This window comes from Mercurialis annua, linkage group LG3 (genome assembly GCF_937616625.2).
Source record: "Mercurialis annua linkage group LG3, ddMerAnnu1.2, whole genome shotgun sequence".
Lineage (NCBI taxonomy): Eukaryota > Viridiplantae > Streptophyta > Magnoliopsida > Malpighiales > Euphorbiaceae > Mercurialis > Mercurialis annua.
This window is the reverse complement of record NC_065572.1, coordinates 72,640,111-72,658,489: the sequence shown is the minus strand read 5'-3', so window position 1 is coordinate 72,658,489 and position 18,379 is coordinate 72,640,111. Positions and strand designations below refer to the sequence as shown.

Genomic DNA, 18,379 nt, shown 5'->3' with positions numbered 1-18,379 from the left:
CAGTAACAATAAATTTCAGTTTGAAACAATCAAATCAAACACATGAATCTGTTAATGGCCTAAATTTGTTTACTTTTTCTTTCAAATTTTTGTTTCATAAAAACCAAGTCTTTTCCAAATTAAGTCAAGAAAAAACAGTCTTCACTGAAAAAAAAGTCGAGTGAGCGAGTTACCGAGTGAGCGAGTTACCGAGTGAGCGAGTGAGCGAGACACCATGGCTGAAGAGAAAACGGTGCATTCACCAGTGGTGACTTACGCTTCAATGCTTTCACTTCTAAGTTTTTGCCCTCCCTTCGTAATCTTGCTGTAAGAATTCCAATTCATTTTCATTTCACGTGTTTGTATTGGATTATATTTTAACTGATTTCTGTTGTTAATCACGGGTTTACTAGCTGATTTGTGGACGTTTTGATGTCATTATTTAGTGTTTAGATCTTGATTGTTATTGATATCAATCATTTTTTAGTTTAATTAATTACTCCTAACTTTATTGATTGTTGGTCTCCTTTTAGATCTAAGAGATTTATGCATCTTTTGATATCTTACTTTTTTAATTCTTTAATGCAGATGGTATACGATGGTGCATGCTGATGGATCAGTTTTGCAAACTTTTGATTATATTAAGCAAAATGGGTTGCATGGATTTGTTAGCTTATGGCCAAGACCTACTGCTACTGCTTGGAAAATTATTGCTTGTTATGGTGCATTTGAGGCAGTACTTCAGCTTCTTGTACCTGGGAAAAGGGTTGAGGGCCCTATTTCTCCTCAAGGGAATCGACCCGTTTATAAGGTTGCCTGATGCTCTGTTTTCGAACGAGCTTATTCTTTGTTAATTTGTCATGCTGATGCTTGGAAAAAAAATGTTCGTTCAGAGTTTCTTAAGGTTCAAGACGTATATGCTTAAATTTTATGATTCTTGCAGGCAAATGGTATGGCAGCATACATAGTAACACTGGTCACTTATCTTGGCCTTTGGTGGTGAGAACATTTTTGCTTACGATCACTGTGTTTAAATAATGCTATTTCATTTAATGCTCTTTTCTAAAGGGTTTTCCTGAATCAATTTGATTTAGTTTGCAGTAATGTTTTTATATTTTTCAATCTTGGAAACTAAATGTTGTGGATATTGCACATCCATTGCAGACTTAGTGGACCCTGATCTTAATTAATGGAACTAATAACTTAATAAGTGATTAGCTATGTCAAATTCAGGATACTTGTCACCTTTGCTTGTTTTATATGTGTCTAAATGGCTTTGCTTAGTGGAAATTCCAAGCAACGCCCCTTAATTATAAATATGAAGTGTAGCTGATACTTTCCTGTGTTTATTCTGCAGGTTTGGAATATTCAACCCGTCAGTTGTTTATGATCATTTGGGAGAGATATTTTCAGCTCTTATTTTTGGAAGCTTCATATTTTGTGTCTTATTGTACATAAAAGTAGGAAATCTAAGCTGACAATTTGATTATGGCTTTAGCCTTTCATGGTTTTAAGTATCATTCATTGAATAACTTATGCAAATTCTTTTTCGTTTTGTTTTAAGGGACATGTGGCACCATCATCAACGGATTCCGGTTCATGTGGAAACGTAATAATGGATTTCTACTGGGTGAGTTCGGGTCTCCTTAATATATAGACTACCCTTGTGCTTATTGTTTCGTGTAGACAAGCCAATTCAAATTGACGACTCTATCTGTAAATTCTTTGTGTTAGATATGATATAAGGATTTCTTCAGCACAGATAAAAATGTGGGAAGTCATACATGCTGCTGGACCAACTTTGTCAGTCAATGATCTTATGTAATGTTTCTTCATTTTGTTGCAGGGCATGGAGTTGTATCCTCGAATTGGAAAGAACTTTGACATCAAAGTTTTCACAAATTGCAGATTTGGGATGATGTCTTGGGCAGTTCTTGCATTGACCTACTGCATTAAGCAGGTATATGTCTGTGCATATCTTATCACATAGTTTTGGTCTAATTTGTTTCTCCTAAGCAGAGTGATATACCTGAGTTCATGAAATTTACTTTTAGTAATTGTAAAGGAATCTTGCCCCAGTGGCTCTTCCAGGTTGTTCTAGCAAGCAAGAAGCTACAATATATTGGTTACCTGTTTGTTTTTTCTTTGGAAGTCTGCTACTGTATTGTTAAATCTAGTTTGACTTTTCTAGTCTAAGTTTCTTTAGGTGCAAATATTAATTTATTTCGTTGTCTCCCATTTTCAGTATGAGCAGAATGGGAAAGTGGCTGATTCCATGCTTGTAAATACAGTATTGATGTTGGTGTATGTTACAAAGTTTTTTTGGTGGGAAGCTGGGTACTGGAACACTATGGACATTGCACATGACCGAGGTTCACCCGTGATCAACTATTATTCATTTTTTGGCTCTATCGATCCATTAACTAGAAATCATTATTACAACATAAAATGAACTTATTCATAGCTCATGTGCTTCACTGAATCATTACGATTCTGTCCTTTTCTTGTTTTGACCAGTCATTCTGCTCTAGTTTCTAGGAACTATTTCAGAACTGCCTTAATGTTCAGCATCTTATAAATTTCTGATTTTTTCTGTGTGTGGTTCTTAAATTGTTAATATTGGCTTATTGCTAGTTGCATAATATTTTGAATTCCAACATTTGGTTACCATATCCATTATAGTTCCCTTTTTTTCATTAACTTCAATTTGAATGTCCTCAATGCATATCATGGTACCCACACTTTGAGCCTTTTAATTTTTATTATTGTTACTTTATTTTGTAAAGTATCCCTGTAATTATTAGAGAAAAGTCATTGTCAAACTGTAATGATTAAATGGCTATGTGGTTTATAGTCATTTATCTGATGTCTATAGAGGACTTGAGTTTTCTTGTATATAAGCATTTTCATATGATATAGTGTCTTCTCCCTTTTTCATCATTGATGATGCTTAGTTTCCTTTTGCTCAATTCATTTTATTTGACTTTGACAGCTGGGTTTTATATTTGCTGGGGATGCTTGGTATGGGTTCCATCCATATATACTTCTCCTGGAATGTACCTAGTTAACCATCCTGTGAACCTTGGAACTCAGGTATATGTGTTCTCCTTTCATTTATATGGTTTCACGCCATGAATTGTGTTCCTTTTGGTGTTATTACCCTTCTTCTTGACATTTACATGATATTTGAATTGGAGCGAAATTTGATGGGCGAAAACTTGAACATAAAATTGAACCTCAAAAGGTTGATATTCAGTATCTTTTTGCTTTGGGTGGAGATTTTGCTAAATGCATGAGTTTGGTTGATTCCTTAAGATCACAATATTATTATGCTGTCAAAGTCGGGTGGGAGTTGCTCATATCTAGTCAGGAACTTGTTGACATTGTGTGAAAAAGAATGGCTGGTAGCTGAAAACAAAACCAGCTATCAGACCCTAGAGTGAGAATAGCTATCTAGTTGCTTGAGCGCATACTTGATTGTTTCACTCTCAAATGAACTCGACATGAAGTGGTGTTATCCCTTGGGCATACTTGTTTTTGACTTTCTTATCCTTCTTGTCCAGCTTGCAATCTACATATTGGTGGCGGGACTTCTCTGTATATATGTCAACTATGACTGTGACAGGCAAAGGCAAGAATTTCGCAGAACAAATGGAAAATGCTTGGTTTGGGGGAAGGCTCCATCAAAGGTAATTGATCTCATGACTGTGTTTTGTAGTTATCCTTCTATTTGAATATTCTATAAATTTGAACTATGACTAATGGGTTGGCAGATTGTGGCTTCATACACTACTACCACTGGAGAAACAAAAACAAGCCTTCTTTTAACCTCGGGATGGTTAGTATATAAGCTTATGACTTTCTCAATTCGTATGAACTAAAAAAGACGTCAAAAATCTTAATCATTTGAGCTGGATTTGTTGCGATGTATTTATGATAACTCTGGTATGGTGTTGCAGGTGGGGCTTATCGCGCCATTTCCATTACGTACCCGAAATATTAGCTGCTTTTTTCTGGACTGTCCCGGCTCTTTTTAATCATGTATGCATTTCTATTTCAGATATGATGTCACTGTTTAAAACCCGCAATGTTCTTGTGATTTATGAATTAGTCTTCCTAACCATTTGTTGTTTTTTAATATTTTTTGCAGGTTCTCCCCTACTTCTATGTGATATTTCTTACCATCCTTCTGTTTGATCGAGCTAAGAGGGACGACGATAGATGCCGATCCAAGTATGGGAAATACTGGAAGCTGTACTGCGAGAAGGTTCGGCATCGAGTTATTCCTGGCATCTACTGAGACATCAGTTGTGGATGCCAGTGTGCACTTGGTGAATAACCTAATTTGTATGTTACGTGCATCTTAAGTTTTGACATTTTAGGGTTTCAACTAACTTTTTTCTGTACAATGTTTGTTTTTAATATGTCAAGTTTCTGGTATTTGTTGAAGTTGTGATAGATGTTTGGATTCTTAGAAATTTAATAATATGCTTGCTTTTGTACTCCGTACCGTATTCCGCAATGCCTTCCTCAGAATTATGAATGGTTTAATATTCATTTTTAAAGGAAACAAATGCAATATTCTGATATTCTTTTTTTAAAACTATCAGTACCTGAAAACATTAACTTTATCAGAAAAATAAATTAGAAGTATCAATTTATTAAAATTATGAAGTTGAAAAATGGTACCATATAAATTCATAACAAATCATCCATGTAGATTTAAATTAATCAGTTACAAAAATAATGTAAATATACGTAAAGAAATTATCTTAATTTATTAATTATTAAAAAATAAAAGTATTATTTATAATTAAAAGTATTAATTATATAATTTAGATTGGGTAAATTCCTAAAAATATAAATTAATTATTAACTAAGCTGTTAAATATTAAAAATAATAAGGTTAATACATCGATATGTTTTGTAAGTGCTAAATATTTAAAAATACAATAGTTTATGAATAAATAATTAATATGATTTTTAAATTTATACGGAGCCAATTAACTTACTCTTAACTATTTTAACTCAAAAATAAAAAAATATTTTTTATTTTTAATCAATTAAAAAACATTATTTACTTTTATATCAATTAAAAATAAAATTAGATCGTTTTAATTAACTTGAAAATATAATATATTTTTTTTAGAAGAGAAAATATAAAACCATATCGGGTCGATAAACACAGCTAATTGCTCAGGTCGTGGGCCGGATACCTTCAGAAAAATCAAAATTAGGGCTCAATCTCCGGCGATTAAATCGATTCTCAAGCTTCAAAGTTGCCATTCTTCGCTTATTTGATTCATAGATTCGAGTAGTGGATTCGAAGTTCTCGGTACGTTACAATAAATCCATGTATTTGCTATCCGTAAATCATTTATTCAATTTAATTTTTTGATTGTTTGTTCATAGTGGAAATTAGCTCATAATGAAAATTGAAATTAAAAGGAACTAAGTATTAGTTATCAGATCAATCAAATATTTGTGTTTATGAGGGAAGATGGATTTCTTATGCACCATGCCTGATTTTATTTGTTTTCTTTCTGTTTATAGATAAATTGGGCAGGGATGTCAGGCTATGAGAATGTGGTTGGTGGGAAGCTGAAGCTGAAGGGAAAACCCTTGAATGTGAAGGCTGGTGGGATGAAGAAGAAAAAGAAACACAAGAAACACCAGGATCAACTTTCTCAAGCTGTTGACACTCAACTATCCGAAGGTTTGGGATCCTTGTTTCGTTTTGTCAGCTTTTGTTTGTTCCGGTGGTTCAGTTTTGATTATCGAATTTGAGCTGCTAGCTACAGCTATCGCGTGAAATTTGTTTAGAGATTATGTTACTCTAGAATCCCATGTCAACATGGATTGGACAATGTCTTATAAGGTTAGCAGGACTGGACGAATCATGTATGTCGTTTGTCCTGTGAGCTTAGTTTGAGTATGAGGGGGGGAAAAGTAAGGAGTCTTCCTTTAACATTAGGAGGAGGATGAGCTTTGTTTATCTATACTATATATAAAAGTACGGATGGGGGACAGGCAAATTTACTGAATAATCTTTTTCAGTTTACTACTAAATAAAGGTTTTATAGTCATTAACTAATTAGTTATTTAATTAATCACTATTGTAATTAAAGTCCTAATTAGAATAGGTAGCTAAATTATCTCCAATTTAATTTTTAGTATGTAAAAAGTAACTAAATTGTCTCCAAATTAGTAGGAATCTCTATCTTTTAGTTTGATTGAAATATAAAATTAAAATACTATATTTGATCAATATAATATTATTTAAATTTATATCTTATTATTTTTAAAAATATTATTAATAAAATTAAGTTAATTATTTAATTATAGTTATTATAAAATCAAAAGAAGAATAAATTCAGTATGGAAAAAATTTAATTGCCGAATATATTATATTTACTTTTACAAAAATTCTTAACTAATTTAATATTAATTATAAATAAAAAATTGATACAATTATAATAAATTTACTAATATGTTCATTGACGAGTTACGTTACGAGCCACGTGCATAGCACGTAATGCGAAACTAGTATGTTAGAAAAGTTAACATTAGCACGTATAACTGGTTAAGACATTTGTTGTTTTCTATAACCTTTAAACGTCCTTGGATATGCTTTAGAGTCTTTTGAAAGTATGCAGTAGCTGCTTTGTTCTTGGTTTGTCTGTCTTCATGGAGAAAGTAAAGTCTAGATCTAGAGGCCTCTGAATGAAACTTTAGCGGAATGACTACAACATTGCAACACGTCGTCAGGGTCAGAGCATGTTTGTGTGATATTATAATGACACTCTCCTTTTGCCGAACATGAGTTTCGGAATAAAAGAAAGCAGTTTGATGAGTTTTGGTTGTGGTTGTGTTTTATTTCAATTGAGTACTTTCTATATGTTGGTTTCTTGCTTGCAAATATTCATCCTTCATTTGAATTTTTTTTGACAATTGCCTATTGAAATTAAATGATATATGTTACACAAAAGTTTTGTTTCAATCATTTAATTATCCATATGATGATCATAATTGTCATTACATGGTACAGAGCAAAGCACAGAAGTGACTGACCCTAGTGAAGATGGTGGGAATGAAAGCGGCAAATTGAGTGAAGAACACAAGGGTGCTGCTCATGAAGAATATATGACAGCTGCAGAGAGACGATACATGGAGCAGAGAGGAAATATTGATGTTCATAGGATGGCCAAGGAAGCTAATAAATCTCACCGTGACAGGATTCAAGATTTCAATCAGTATTTGGCAAATATGAGTGAGCATTACGACATTCCTAAAGTTGGTCCTGGCTAAAACGCTCCAACTATGCCCTCTGCTAATCAGTGCACAAGTTCCTTTTAACAGCTTAGGGGAAACAAGGACTTTTTTATTTTCTTGTTCGCTCTGTAATTGTAATTTGAATTTTTCTTACCATATGACGTATGCTGTATTTTAAGCCTAAAGTTGATCCGCCAACTTTTATGTGCTTTGTCCTAAAATTTACTTGTGCTTTGATTGATTAAATTTGTACTCGATGTGAGATGTTTTCCAAATTGCTTTTGTTTCAAAGACATTCATGGAAGTTGGAGAAAGTCAATTGTAACTAATTCGCATATGCATTCAGGATACATTATCATTCATAGCAAAAGCAACAAGGAAATATTTAGAGCGTCACATTTACATCACTGATATGATTAGAGTGCAAAAATCGATAAAGTCAGTTTGAAGCAGTTTTTAATTTAGTTCAATTTTGGGCAAAATATAAAAGGCACAACCAACGGCTCCTTGTTGAGAAAAGTGATGTATAGTCGACCCTCTAATAATTAATATATATGGTGGATCAAAAAATTATTAATTATTAAAATTATTATTTTATTAAATTTATATAGAAAAATGATAAAATATATAAAAATATATTTTAAAGCATCTATATTTATAGACCTAATATTAATAGTATATTATAAAAAAACCAACTAAATATATTTCACAACCACTCAATCCAAAAGAAGTAACTTTATATTCAGTTCAAAAAATATCAACTTGATACTGAACCAAAAAGTAATCATCAAAAAACTGTATACATGAAGTAAAACATTTTTTAATATCTTTTTGTATTATAAATGTTTTACTTGTTTTTACTTGTTTATCTAATAACTTTCTTTGAAATTTTTTCAAACAAATAAAAAGGTCATAATTTGATAATATTTCAGCTTCCACCTTATAAATGAAGGTTAGTGTTGCCCCAAATGAATCAAATGTTAAATATTTTTTTATAAAAATCTCTAATAATTAATATTCCTATATATTATACTTTAAATTTTATTAATTATTAAATAATAGAATTATTAATTATCCGAAGTGGAACGAAGTTGATTCCCCCAATTTTCTATTAATTATTAGAATTATTAATTTATTAAACATTAATTATTAGAGGGTTTACTATACGGGTGGTTCAATGATCAGGCTCGGTAAAAAATGATCTTTCCTATTCCTCACAAGACCGGGTAATTTACATCAACTTGCTCCCGTCAAACACAAACGAACTGTCATATTAATTCATATAAGAGGGCTTGAATGGCCCGCCTGTTTTAAATTACACAGGCAACTAATATAAAAAAGTTAAAAAGATTTAACTTGCAAAAAAACCTAGAGTGAAAATGAAAAATATAAAACACCCAACTCTATAGGAAACAGAAAGAGGAAAATGTGATAAATAATAAATTAAATCATACAAATCGGCATCCACTCGATACACACCTTTATTGAATAAATACATATGGAACAGTTTCTGGTCCGTTGCTGCCCAATAGGACTTCAAATGAAATAACTCAAGTTTATATTGGCTATCACAAAGCCAATTAAAATTATGGCCCAAAACAGCACCACAAACGCTGAACCTACCAACACTCTTTGTCTTCACAGAATGCAACAAATAGAGAGAGAAACCAAGTGCTGGTATGCACTGCTGCTAGCCTAGGACTGCTTAAAGAGCAAAATTCGCAATCCTCGATTATCGGGATTCATCCTCCAGGGCACGGAAACCTGCAGTTAGATCCTCGTGCAACTTGCTGAATTTTGCCACAAGAGCTTCTTCTCCTTCTGCTGGGTCCTCAAATTTCTGAGACCTGCAACATTGTTAGACAACTAAATCAGATCATGTCTCTTGTGATGTTGAACATACATGCGACTTTTAAAACTTAGAGAACTGAAACATCTGACGTTATCTTTTGTCCATTCTTATTTGAAGTAGATTTCTGCAAGAACCATATCATGCTACTTACACTAAGCGGTAGAAGAGATCTCCCAATCGATGCTTGATGTGGCTGTACAAAATCTTCTGGCCATCCATGCCAGCTGCTTTCTCCACAGCCTACAGAAAAAATTGAAAAGGAAAAAACAAGTTAGAAAGTTGAACAGGCAAGTTAAATCTCATCAGGAGAAAAATCTAATTCATTGCAGAAATATCACTGCAAAACTGAATAAAATATAAATAGCTGTTCTTTTTAATTTCAGTTGCATGGTGGGTAGATCTACCTGATTGGCCAAATTGTAAAAATGAATTATGTTGCGCATCATCCAAATAGACTTGTAGAAAGGACAGTACTTGTCATATCTGTCGGTCATTAAAAAGATGAGGTCAGAGAAAAAGCGTTACTATATTATAAATTTCATCATCTGAATTCCTTCAAGATAAAATGTATAGAAGATCAAACAAAGAAGCTGAAGCTTACGGAGTGAAGGCATTTTGAGCAAGAAAATCTTCCCTCAAAAGCTTTGCAGTCTCCAGTGTAATTTTGTCTCCTTCAGCTAAAGCATCCTTGCCCACAAGCTGCATTATGATAACAGCCACCAGTGTTCAATTAAGCGCATATTAGACAAACCAGTTTATCATGCAATATTTAATTGCTGGAGTTGTGCCTTAAAATGATTGTCTACATCATATAATTTAAGGACCCAAATACATATATGAAGCAAATATATTGATAAGAGGCACACCCATAGCATATAGATCATATAATTTCCATCCATATGAAGTTTTTATAAGTTTAAGGGGATATAATATTTTCAGTAATTTTGGGCCCTGAATTATACAGAATAACAGAATATTAGAACACGAACCCTACCTGGACAATTTCATTCAAGTCATCTTCTCTCTGTAGCACTTCTCGAGCCTTTGTCCTGATGTTGATAAAATCTGGATCAAATTGGTCGTAGAAAGATTCCAATGCCTGGTAATAAATGAGAAATAAGGAATAAATATTACTGAGAGAAGCATGAATGAAATATATAACTCGGGCAGACAGGTTCCTGAAGCATTAAAGATAAGCATAAGAGAAGATGTTTCTTCATAATCAAGAATGCTGTAGAAATTGTATACATACAGTGGAGTACTTTGAATAGGAAATAAGCCAATTAACAGAAGGGAAATGCTTCCTCTGAGCAAGTTTCTTATCCAAACCCCAGAAGACCTGAATAATCAAAATGGCAACTTCAATCACTTCAACTAAAGATATCAACTAAAGATAAACAGAAGCTAAGCTTGTTCAGCAGATAAAACCACCAATATAGATGTGTGCAGGCCATTTAAGAAGAATTCCTGTCTGAATTATATTGTTCATTACAACTAGTGACGTGATTACCAAAAAAAAAAGAATTGCTTCATATATGAAGTTTAAATACCTGGACGATACTGAGTGTAGCAGATGTAACAGGATCTGAAAAATCTCCTCCAGGAGGGGAAACAGCACCGACAATTGTGACACTACCATTACGATCTGGTGAGCCAAGGCATTGTACTTTACCGGCACGCTCATAAAATGAGGCCAAACGTGCTGCCAAATAAGCAGGATATCCACTATCTGCAGGCATTTCTGCCTGCAAAAGTGATCAAGTCTCAAAGAATTAGAGATACATGTGTATATAATTTTTTTTGCAGCAGCCACAAAATAGATAGCAATATAGATCTCAGTTCCAAGCTATGTTTATCCATCTACTAAAGTTCAATTCAGCAGAACTCACATCGTAACATCATACAGCAAATTCAATTGAAAATAACGTTCAAGCATTGGTACCCTAAAAGCAGCTAGACTCAACCAATGCATCGTTGGACGCTTAGCAGCCGAACCAGTCAGTATTACAGCTAAAAAATGAACATTGCAACCGTAATAAGACCAAATATATGCTCAAACATCATCTAACCTCTAGGATCTAATAATACACATGAAACTCATTTCTAACTCAATTTAGCTTCTCCATATTAGACATTCCAGCTAACGTGTACATCATGTTTTGAAAATCAAAAAATGCAAATTGTATGTGCTCGAATTGGGTATACAGTATATAATTTTCTGGAAATTGGATAATGTTAGAATGGCCCATACAAAGACACTGACTATATATTACTTTACAGTATGACATCATCAGACCATGGTGCTATCAACAAGACAAATCATAAGCATGAAGAAAAAATCTAAATATCTAGCAAATAAATCCTTTAGCCAAATGAAATTAGAGGAACTAACCAGCCGCCCTGAAATTTCACGCAATGCTTCTGCCCAACGGGATGTTGAATCTGCCATCATGCTGACATTGTAGCCCATATCCCTGAAGTACTCGGCTATAGTGATTCCTGAGAACAACATAAATCCGTAGTTGATAAATATCAAAGTAGGGTAATAAAAAAGAAGAGACACTAGCCACAAATGAATTTAAAGCATGCACAATTGCCAGTTTGGTGACCAATGGAGTCACATCAATTGAAATAATGATAATACCATTTAACTTTACCCAACATAACTATAACCAAAGCTTTTTGCAATAAAATACTCTTGAATTAGTCAGCACTATAGTTGTTAAAGCGCAAAGCGCACTTGAAGCGCAAAGGGTCCCATACCGCTTTAGGCGCAAGGCGCAAATAAAGCGCACGCCCGAGTGAAGCTCGGCGCATATATGTAAAAAACATTAAAATACCTATAACACACACAATAATTGTCCCCAAAATTAAATATATGCTTTTGATAAAATCATAAGTCCAATAAATTGGAAGTAAATTAAAAGACTTTATACTTTCCTATACAAATTTAGACAGTCACGTGACATGCAAAATCAAATTAATAGTATCAATTAAAAATAAACATAATACTCCTAAATTCCTAATAAGACAAATTTCTATTGAGTAATGGACAATATAATAAGACTTAAAAAATACAGTAAAAGAATAAAATTAGTGGTGTACAGCTGTAATACTCCTTTTTGATATTAATTACAAATTTACAATATCAAAAAACAAAAAGTAGTGTCAGCTGGCCCTAATTAGGGTTCATCTTCCCCGCGCCAACACTTCATCATCTTCATGAAACCTGCAAAAACTCTGTTTTTTCCAAAAACAACTGAATATTTTTTCCAAAAAGGGCCAGGGTAACAGAGTATGCAGTTGCGCTTTGCGCCTCAGAGCCTCGCCTCAGCGCTTTAGGCGCGCCTTGATGAAGGTGGTCGCCTCAGGTGTTTCTGAGGCGCACCACCTGCGCTATGCGCTTTTCTAGCGCCTTAGCGCGCCTCAGGCGCGCTTTTAACAAATATGGAGCAGCAATTCTCTGTTAAAATTTATTGGCTCCCAGCATGGTGTTCATCCCATAGTATCATAAGTGTGGGCCACACATGAAACAAAAGAGCCATGATTTACGGATACAGATATGGGAATGGGCACGAACATGGCAAATGGCAGTTTCTAAAAGAATGAGATACCAACATGGTGGAGAGAGCAAATAAATTATATATATACAAATAAAAATTATAAAAATAAAAAGAAATTATAAGAAAAAATAGAAGAGAAATCCATGAAATTGAAGAGAGCTTATTAAGTAGGTAAATTTTTTGTGATTTAATTGAAGGAATAAGAAAGAAATTTGAAAAAAGAAAATTGAAGAGTAGGAGGATTAAAAAGAGGTCTGCATTTTTTATTTAAACAAGAGGGGCCTGTGTGATGTTTTAAAGGAAAAATTAGAAGAGAGCTAGGTTTGTTGTAAAAAAGACCCATATTTCAAAAAATTACTTGCCATGTCCTCAACGTGTCCCCCTCTTTTCAACTGATAAATTGCGGGAGCACTAGTTTGACTTGTCCCATACGTGTATTCAGTGTGTCCCCGTGTTCCGTGTTTCTGAAGTGTCCACTACATATGCCGCCTACCAGAAGCATCGGTGCTTCATAGCAAAAAAGAAAATACTAGATTCTCCAAACACTAACAATTGCAAAGACGGGATATTTGAACACGGCCACAAAGTTGGCAAAAACAGATACATTTCATTCCGTTTGGTTTAAGCACTTCAGAATAATGACGAACCCCCATGCTTCCCAATATATCTTAAAATAGACTAGTTTACTGAGTTTGCAAAAGATAACAATCTGCTTCAGATATTAACTATTCAGATAGCATGCCAAATATACGTGTAAAATTAAGATTACCTGTATAAATTGAAGCCTCACGAGCAGCCACAGGCATGTTAGAAGTGTTGGCCACAAGCGTTGTGCGCTTCATGACAGACTCTTCACGACCATCAGGCAGTGTCATTGTCAATTGTGGAAAATCCATAAGCACCTGAATGACTGATCGTGATAAGTTTATCCAAACCGTTAAAGAAGACTTACAATCATAAATAGGATAAAACTAACCTCTGCCATTTCATTTCCTCTTTCTCCACAACCAACATAAACAACAGTATCTGAATTGGAGTACTGCATAAACAACATTATATAGATGATCAAACACTCTTAACATCCACAAACGACTAAACTAAGCCCAGCAAAGGAAAGAAGAAATTCCACCTTGGAGAGAGCTTGACTAATGACAGTTTTTCCACAGCCAAAAGCCCCAGGTATGGCACAAGTTCCACCAAGAACCGAGGGGAAAAGGGCATCAAGAACACGCTGATTTCAAACAAAGTCATCAGCCAGTCACTTTCTCAAACGGGCACAGAAACTATTACAGAAAGTCCAAACTCTAAAGTATTTAACGTGTACAGCAGTAAAGTCTATACCTGACCAGTAAGTAGAGGGGTATCAGCAGCAAGCTTTGATGCAACAGGTCTCGGAGTACGCACTGGCCAGGACTGCATATAGAGCAAACACATTCCAGGTTATAGAACTTCAGAGTTTAAGACAGAAGTACAACCTCGCCTCTGACTGTATTGTGAAAAAACAAAAAGTACCAACCTGAAGCATAGTAAATTGCTTTTTTACACCCTGGAACTCAAGCTCCAAAACAGTGTCCTAAAAGAGTAGAACAAATAGATTAGGTTTCAAAAGAAATGTAAAGTTTATAATTTAATGCAAGTTACTCATATCCCTATATCTTGATAAATACAGGATTAGAATTAAATTAAATCAATACCTATAAAAACTCCATATGAATTAATAATGACAAGAGCATGATGAACTAAAGTAATTACATTTTAGCTACTGAATGCCCCATCTACAAAAAGCAAAGCACATGTCCAAATTTGTTTTACATTGAAATTTGATTTCCAACATAACAATGATGGAAGGTATGATTCTTTACTTATTTTCATAAAAATCAGAGCAAGTGAAAGGCATATGCACAAAGAATGACAACATTAACTTGGAAAATAAAATAGAGAGGAAAACCTTCAATGAATATTGACCAGGCGGTGCAATGTAAGTGACTTTTCCCAAAGCATCAGGAGGCAGTCCAACATGGTGCTCCATAAGACTGTTCTCGAAGACGGTCTGCAATGATACATACATAAACAAAATGAAGATCAAACTCAAGCACAAAAGATTCCACCATAAATTTTGAAAAGGAAGCCTACAAAAAATGAACTTACGGCGAATAAGTCTCCACCGGTCACATTATCTCCTTCACCTGTTGCCAAAATACATACAAAAATTAAGAGGGATCATCCACCAAAATTCACGGTTGTACCATCATCAAATATAATAAGTTGTGCATCATGATCACCTATTTTTTTAGGCTGAAATTCCCAGAGAATATCTTTGTCGAGAGCTGGGACAGAGACACCGCGGGGAATATAGACATCACCAGATCTTTTGGCAATCGTTTTCAAAGGTCTCTAATTTAACGAAAAAGTAACCGTAAAATCAGAAAATGGCTAGCCACTTAAAATTCAGCGAAGTAGTGCAATCTTCAAATTCAAAAATTCAAGTATGCAGGCCAACAAAAAAGAAAAATAAAGTAAGAACTAAACCAGAAATGGGAAGTAAGGACTCATGTGGTTGTACCTGAATTCCATCAAAAATGTTGCCCAATATTCCTGGCCCCAACTCCACAGATAGAGGCTGCAAGATTGATATATATTTTATAAGCAAACGACAGTCGACATACCATTTTGAAGGCATATAAGATCCGTAACAAGCTTACCTTGTGTGTTCGAAGAACAGGGTCATTCACTGTCAAACCTGCTGTTTCCTCATAAACTGAAATCAAAAGGAAGGAGGAACCATTTCTGTTAGATTTTCTTTAATTCTAGCATATAAACAGATGCAGACTCGAAACCAGAGGACAGAACATTGGGATATGTAAGAATATACAACAAACAGATAAGTTAAGGCAACTGTTGTTCGGAACATGAATAAAATAAAATTTCTTTCAATTATAGCAAGAGAGAACCTTGAATTGTAGCAGAATCTCCCTCAAGACGAATGATTTCACCAATTAGGTTGTCATGACCAACACGGACCAATTCATACATAGCAGCACCAGCCATGCCATCTGCAACCACGACTGGTCCGGATACCTGTCAAGCCACATTCGATACAATTAGTGCAACAAAAATAAGGTGAACAAAAATATGCATATTACACTATAGTGTTTACTATCGAAAATAAAACAGATAGTTCGGATTACCAATTTATCATTAGAAAGTGGTAACATAACTATAAACTAACCAGTAATCAGCTATTCTAGTAATTTAGTTTGACAAAATCAGGTAAGAGTTTAAAATTATGCAATTATTCGATCTCCAGTCAGCTCATGAGTTGAATTCAAGAAGAAAAACAATACAGATGTGTAAAATAAATTCAGATCGGATTGTAATTCAAGATGATCATAACTTAATGGCATTCGAATGCTTGATAGCAGTTAAATAATGGAACGACTACATGTAATTGATCAGGGAAGTATGTTATAACTATGAATTGCAAAATTGCCGCATCAGATCCAATGCCTTAAAAGATAGCAGATCCAATTATGATGCGATCAAGTTCCAATAGATTTTAATTACGAATTATTAAACTAGATCCAAACACAACAAACGAGCAATTAAACAAAAGTCATCGGTCAAAAAATGGATCTAACCTTACGAACGTAACCGTACTCGCTCTCCTTCTCATCATCTTCAAACGTCGTCAAACGAGCACCGTAAACTGACGGCATTCTATCGGAGAATTGAAGATCGATTAAAATCCGCTTCCTTCGTTAATTATTTCTAGGGTTTCTCTAGCAATCGGAGATGATGCTGAGAAGGAGTAGTAAAATTACAGAGAAAAATAATTATTAAATATTTAATGATTGATGAGTGGAGTGGGACTAGAGAGAGAAGGAAGGGGAAAAATAGTTAGCAGAATAATATCCAATGGAGGAACACGGGCTTCGTGATGTTTGGAAAGTGTATGATCCAGTACATACGTTTGTACTGTGTTACTGTGAGCTTTCCTGCTTACAATTCGCCACCTGTTCATTAATTTATGATTAGATTTAAATATATTTATTTTATTTTATTTTATTTGGAGGATACGTGATGTGAATCAGATGCACGTAGATATTTCAATTTTCAACTCCCATCAATTTTTATTTTTATTTTGTTCGGTCCATTAATTAATACTATGTTTGGGCATGTTTTGTTGTAAGTTGCAGGTACTAAAAGGATAAAAGATATCTATGTGTTTGAACTTTTTAGTTACTTACATTTTAGGGCTTAAACTTCTTTTATTAGCATTTAAATTTAAAGTGTACAAAATTGAACTAAGCAGAAAATTCAGTGCATTTTGATTTGATGATATGAAACTTTTTGATTTTTGAATTCGTATGATTTAAACATAAAAAGTGTGTTAATTTAATATAAATCGAGTCAACAAAACTAATTTAAGCCGAAAATATCATTAAATTGACTGGTATAATTTAGTTCAATTTAAAATATTTTATATGTTTATAAATCCAATTTGGTTCAACCTACTGCAACTTGTATAAGTGATGTAAAGTTTCAGAGTGATATAATGAATCGAGTCGTAAAGGATTCGCTCACTAGAGCGAATCCAAATACTCGCCTAACCTAATCGTGTCGAGTCATGGAGAACTCGCCGTGATTAAAGACAATCAAAGGATTCTCCCGAATTCCAATGAAGAACGAATCCTGTAGGATTCGATAAATCACAGTAAATCATGTATAAAACGCGTCTTGTCAGTAGATCTGATTACGTGAGTAATTTAAATGAATTAAAAATTATAAAAGGGCCAGATTTTGTGGGATCACTTTAATACTTGAAAACATATTCTTATCTGAAAAGTTAATCTTATTTAGAAAGACATTCCTAAATGTTATATATGAGTTATTTTCATATTTGGATTAATATAACTGAATAAGAATTTTTTATTCCAACTTTAAAATATAGAGTATTCATCATGCTCACTATCTAGAGAATATAAGGTAATGTTTGTATGCAACAGATTCAGTACAATATACTGAATTAATTATCAAAGCGCTAATCACCATCCGATAAGCCATTCACTCTCTTTGCAAGTCAAAGTTTGTTGGGAAGACAAACTCTATCAATAATTAAAGGATGCGGCTATAACAGTTGAATTTTATTTAATAAATAAAAAGATGAATGTATTTTTGAAAAAATTGAGTAAAACAATAATTTGTTTGTCAATAATAGTAAAATAAAATAGGTATAATGTCTTAAAAAATCCCGACCTTATAGTCCATTTTCGATCCTACCCTAACGTTGAAAAGTTGTCAATGTTACCATATTTCGCATATTATCATTTCAATTGTACCCCAAATTTTTAAATTTTGTCAATTTTTTATTTAATTGATGAAATCATTCAATTAACCATGTTTAAAGAAAAAATTAAGTTCATTTTCATTTTAAAAAGTATAAAAAGTCATTTATTTGTAAAAACTAACTAAAAACCATAATCAAATTAAAACTAATTTAAATTCTTAATTAATCTAACTAGATTTAAATAAATTTTAAACATGCACACTTAATATATGCTATACATGGAGAACGTTTTTAATTTTTTTTTTTCAAACAAAAAAATGTCAATTTAATATTTTAGGGTACAATTGAAACGATAAAATGCGAAATAGAGTAAAATTGATAAGTTTTCGACATCAGGATAAGATCGAAAAGGGGTTACTAGGTCTA

General features: G+C 33.5%; 2 protein-coding genes across 3 annotated transcripts; one reads left to right on the top strand and one right to left on the bottom strand.

Moving 5' to 3' along the window:
- Positions 1-33: 33 nt before the first annotated feature.
- Positions 34-7,526, top strand: LOC126673433 (7-dehydrocholesterol reductase). 2 transcript variants are annotated; one of them, XM_050367580.2, is made up of 14 exons: positions 34-306; positions 568-790; positions 923-978; positions 1,337-1,439; positions 1,544-1,609; positions 1,826-1,939; positions 2,225-2,351; positions 2,972-3,072; positions 3,543-3,668; positions 3,753-3,817; positions 3,939-4,020; positions 4,130-4,246; positions 5,533-5,695; positions 7,028-7,526. In XM_050367580.2, the coding sequence occupies exons 1-14, from the start codon at positions 215-217 to the stop codon at positions 7,285-7,287; spliced, it is 1,695 nt and encodes a 564-aa protein (XP_050223537.1). In that variant the 5' UTR covers positions 34-214; the 3' UTR covers positions 7,288-7,526. The 2 variants fall into 2 exon arrangements, with proteins under 2 accessions (XP_050223537.1, XP_050223536.1); XM_050367579.2 differs by lacking the exons at positions 34-306; positions 568-790; positions 923-978; ... (7 more) ...; positions 3,939-4,020; positions 4,130-4,246 and adding an exon at positions 5,168-5,314.
- A 1,133-nt stretch (positions 7,527-8,659) lies between these two features.
- Positions 8,660-16,572, bottom strand: LOC126671902 (V-type proton ATPase catalytic subunit A). The gene is made up of 20 exons (XM_050365723.2): positions 16,305-16,572; positions 15,618-15,744; positions 15,369-15,424; positions 15,230-15,286; positions 14,949-15,060; positions 14,815-14,852; positions 14,615-14,716; positions 14,183-14,239; positions 14,008-14,079; positions 13,796-13,897; positions 13,643-13,705; positions 13,436-13,568; positions 11,496-11,602; positions 10,654-10,848; positions 10,356-10,442; positions 10,098-10,202; positions 9,705-9,802; positions 9,508-9,586; positions 9,255-9,343; positions 8,660-9,098 (listed from the first exon to the last, which is right to left on the bottom strand). The coding sequence occupies exons 1-20, from the start codon at positions 16,380-16,382 to the stop codon at positions 8,984-8,986; spliced, it is 1,872 nt and encodes a 623-aa protein (XP_050221680.1). The 5' UTR covers positions 16,383-16,572; the 3' UTR covers positions 8,660-8,983.
- Positions 16,573-18,379: the final 1,807 nt, after the last annotated feature.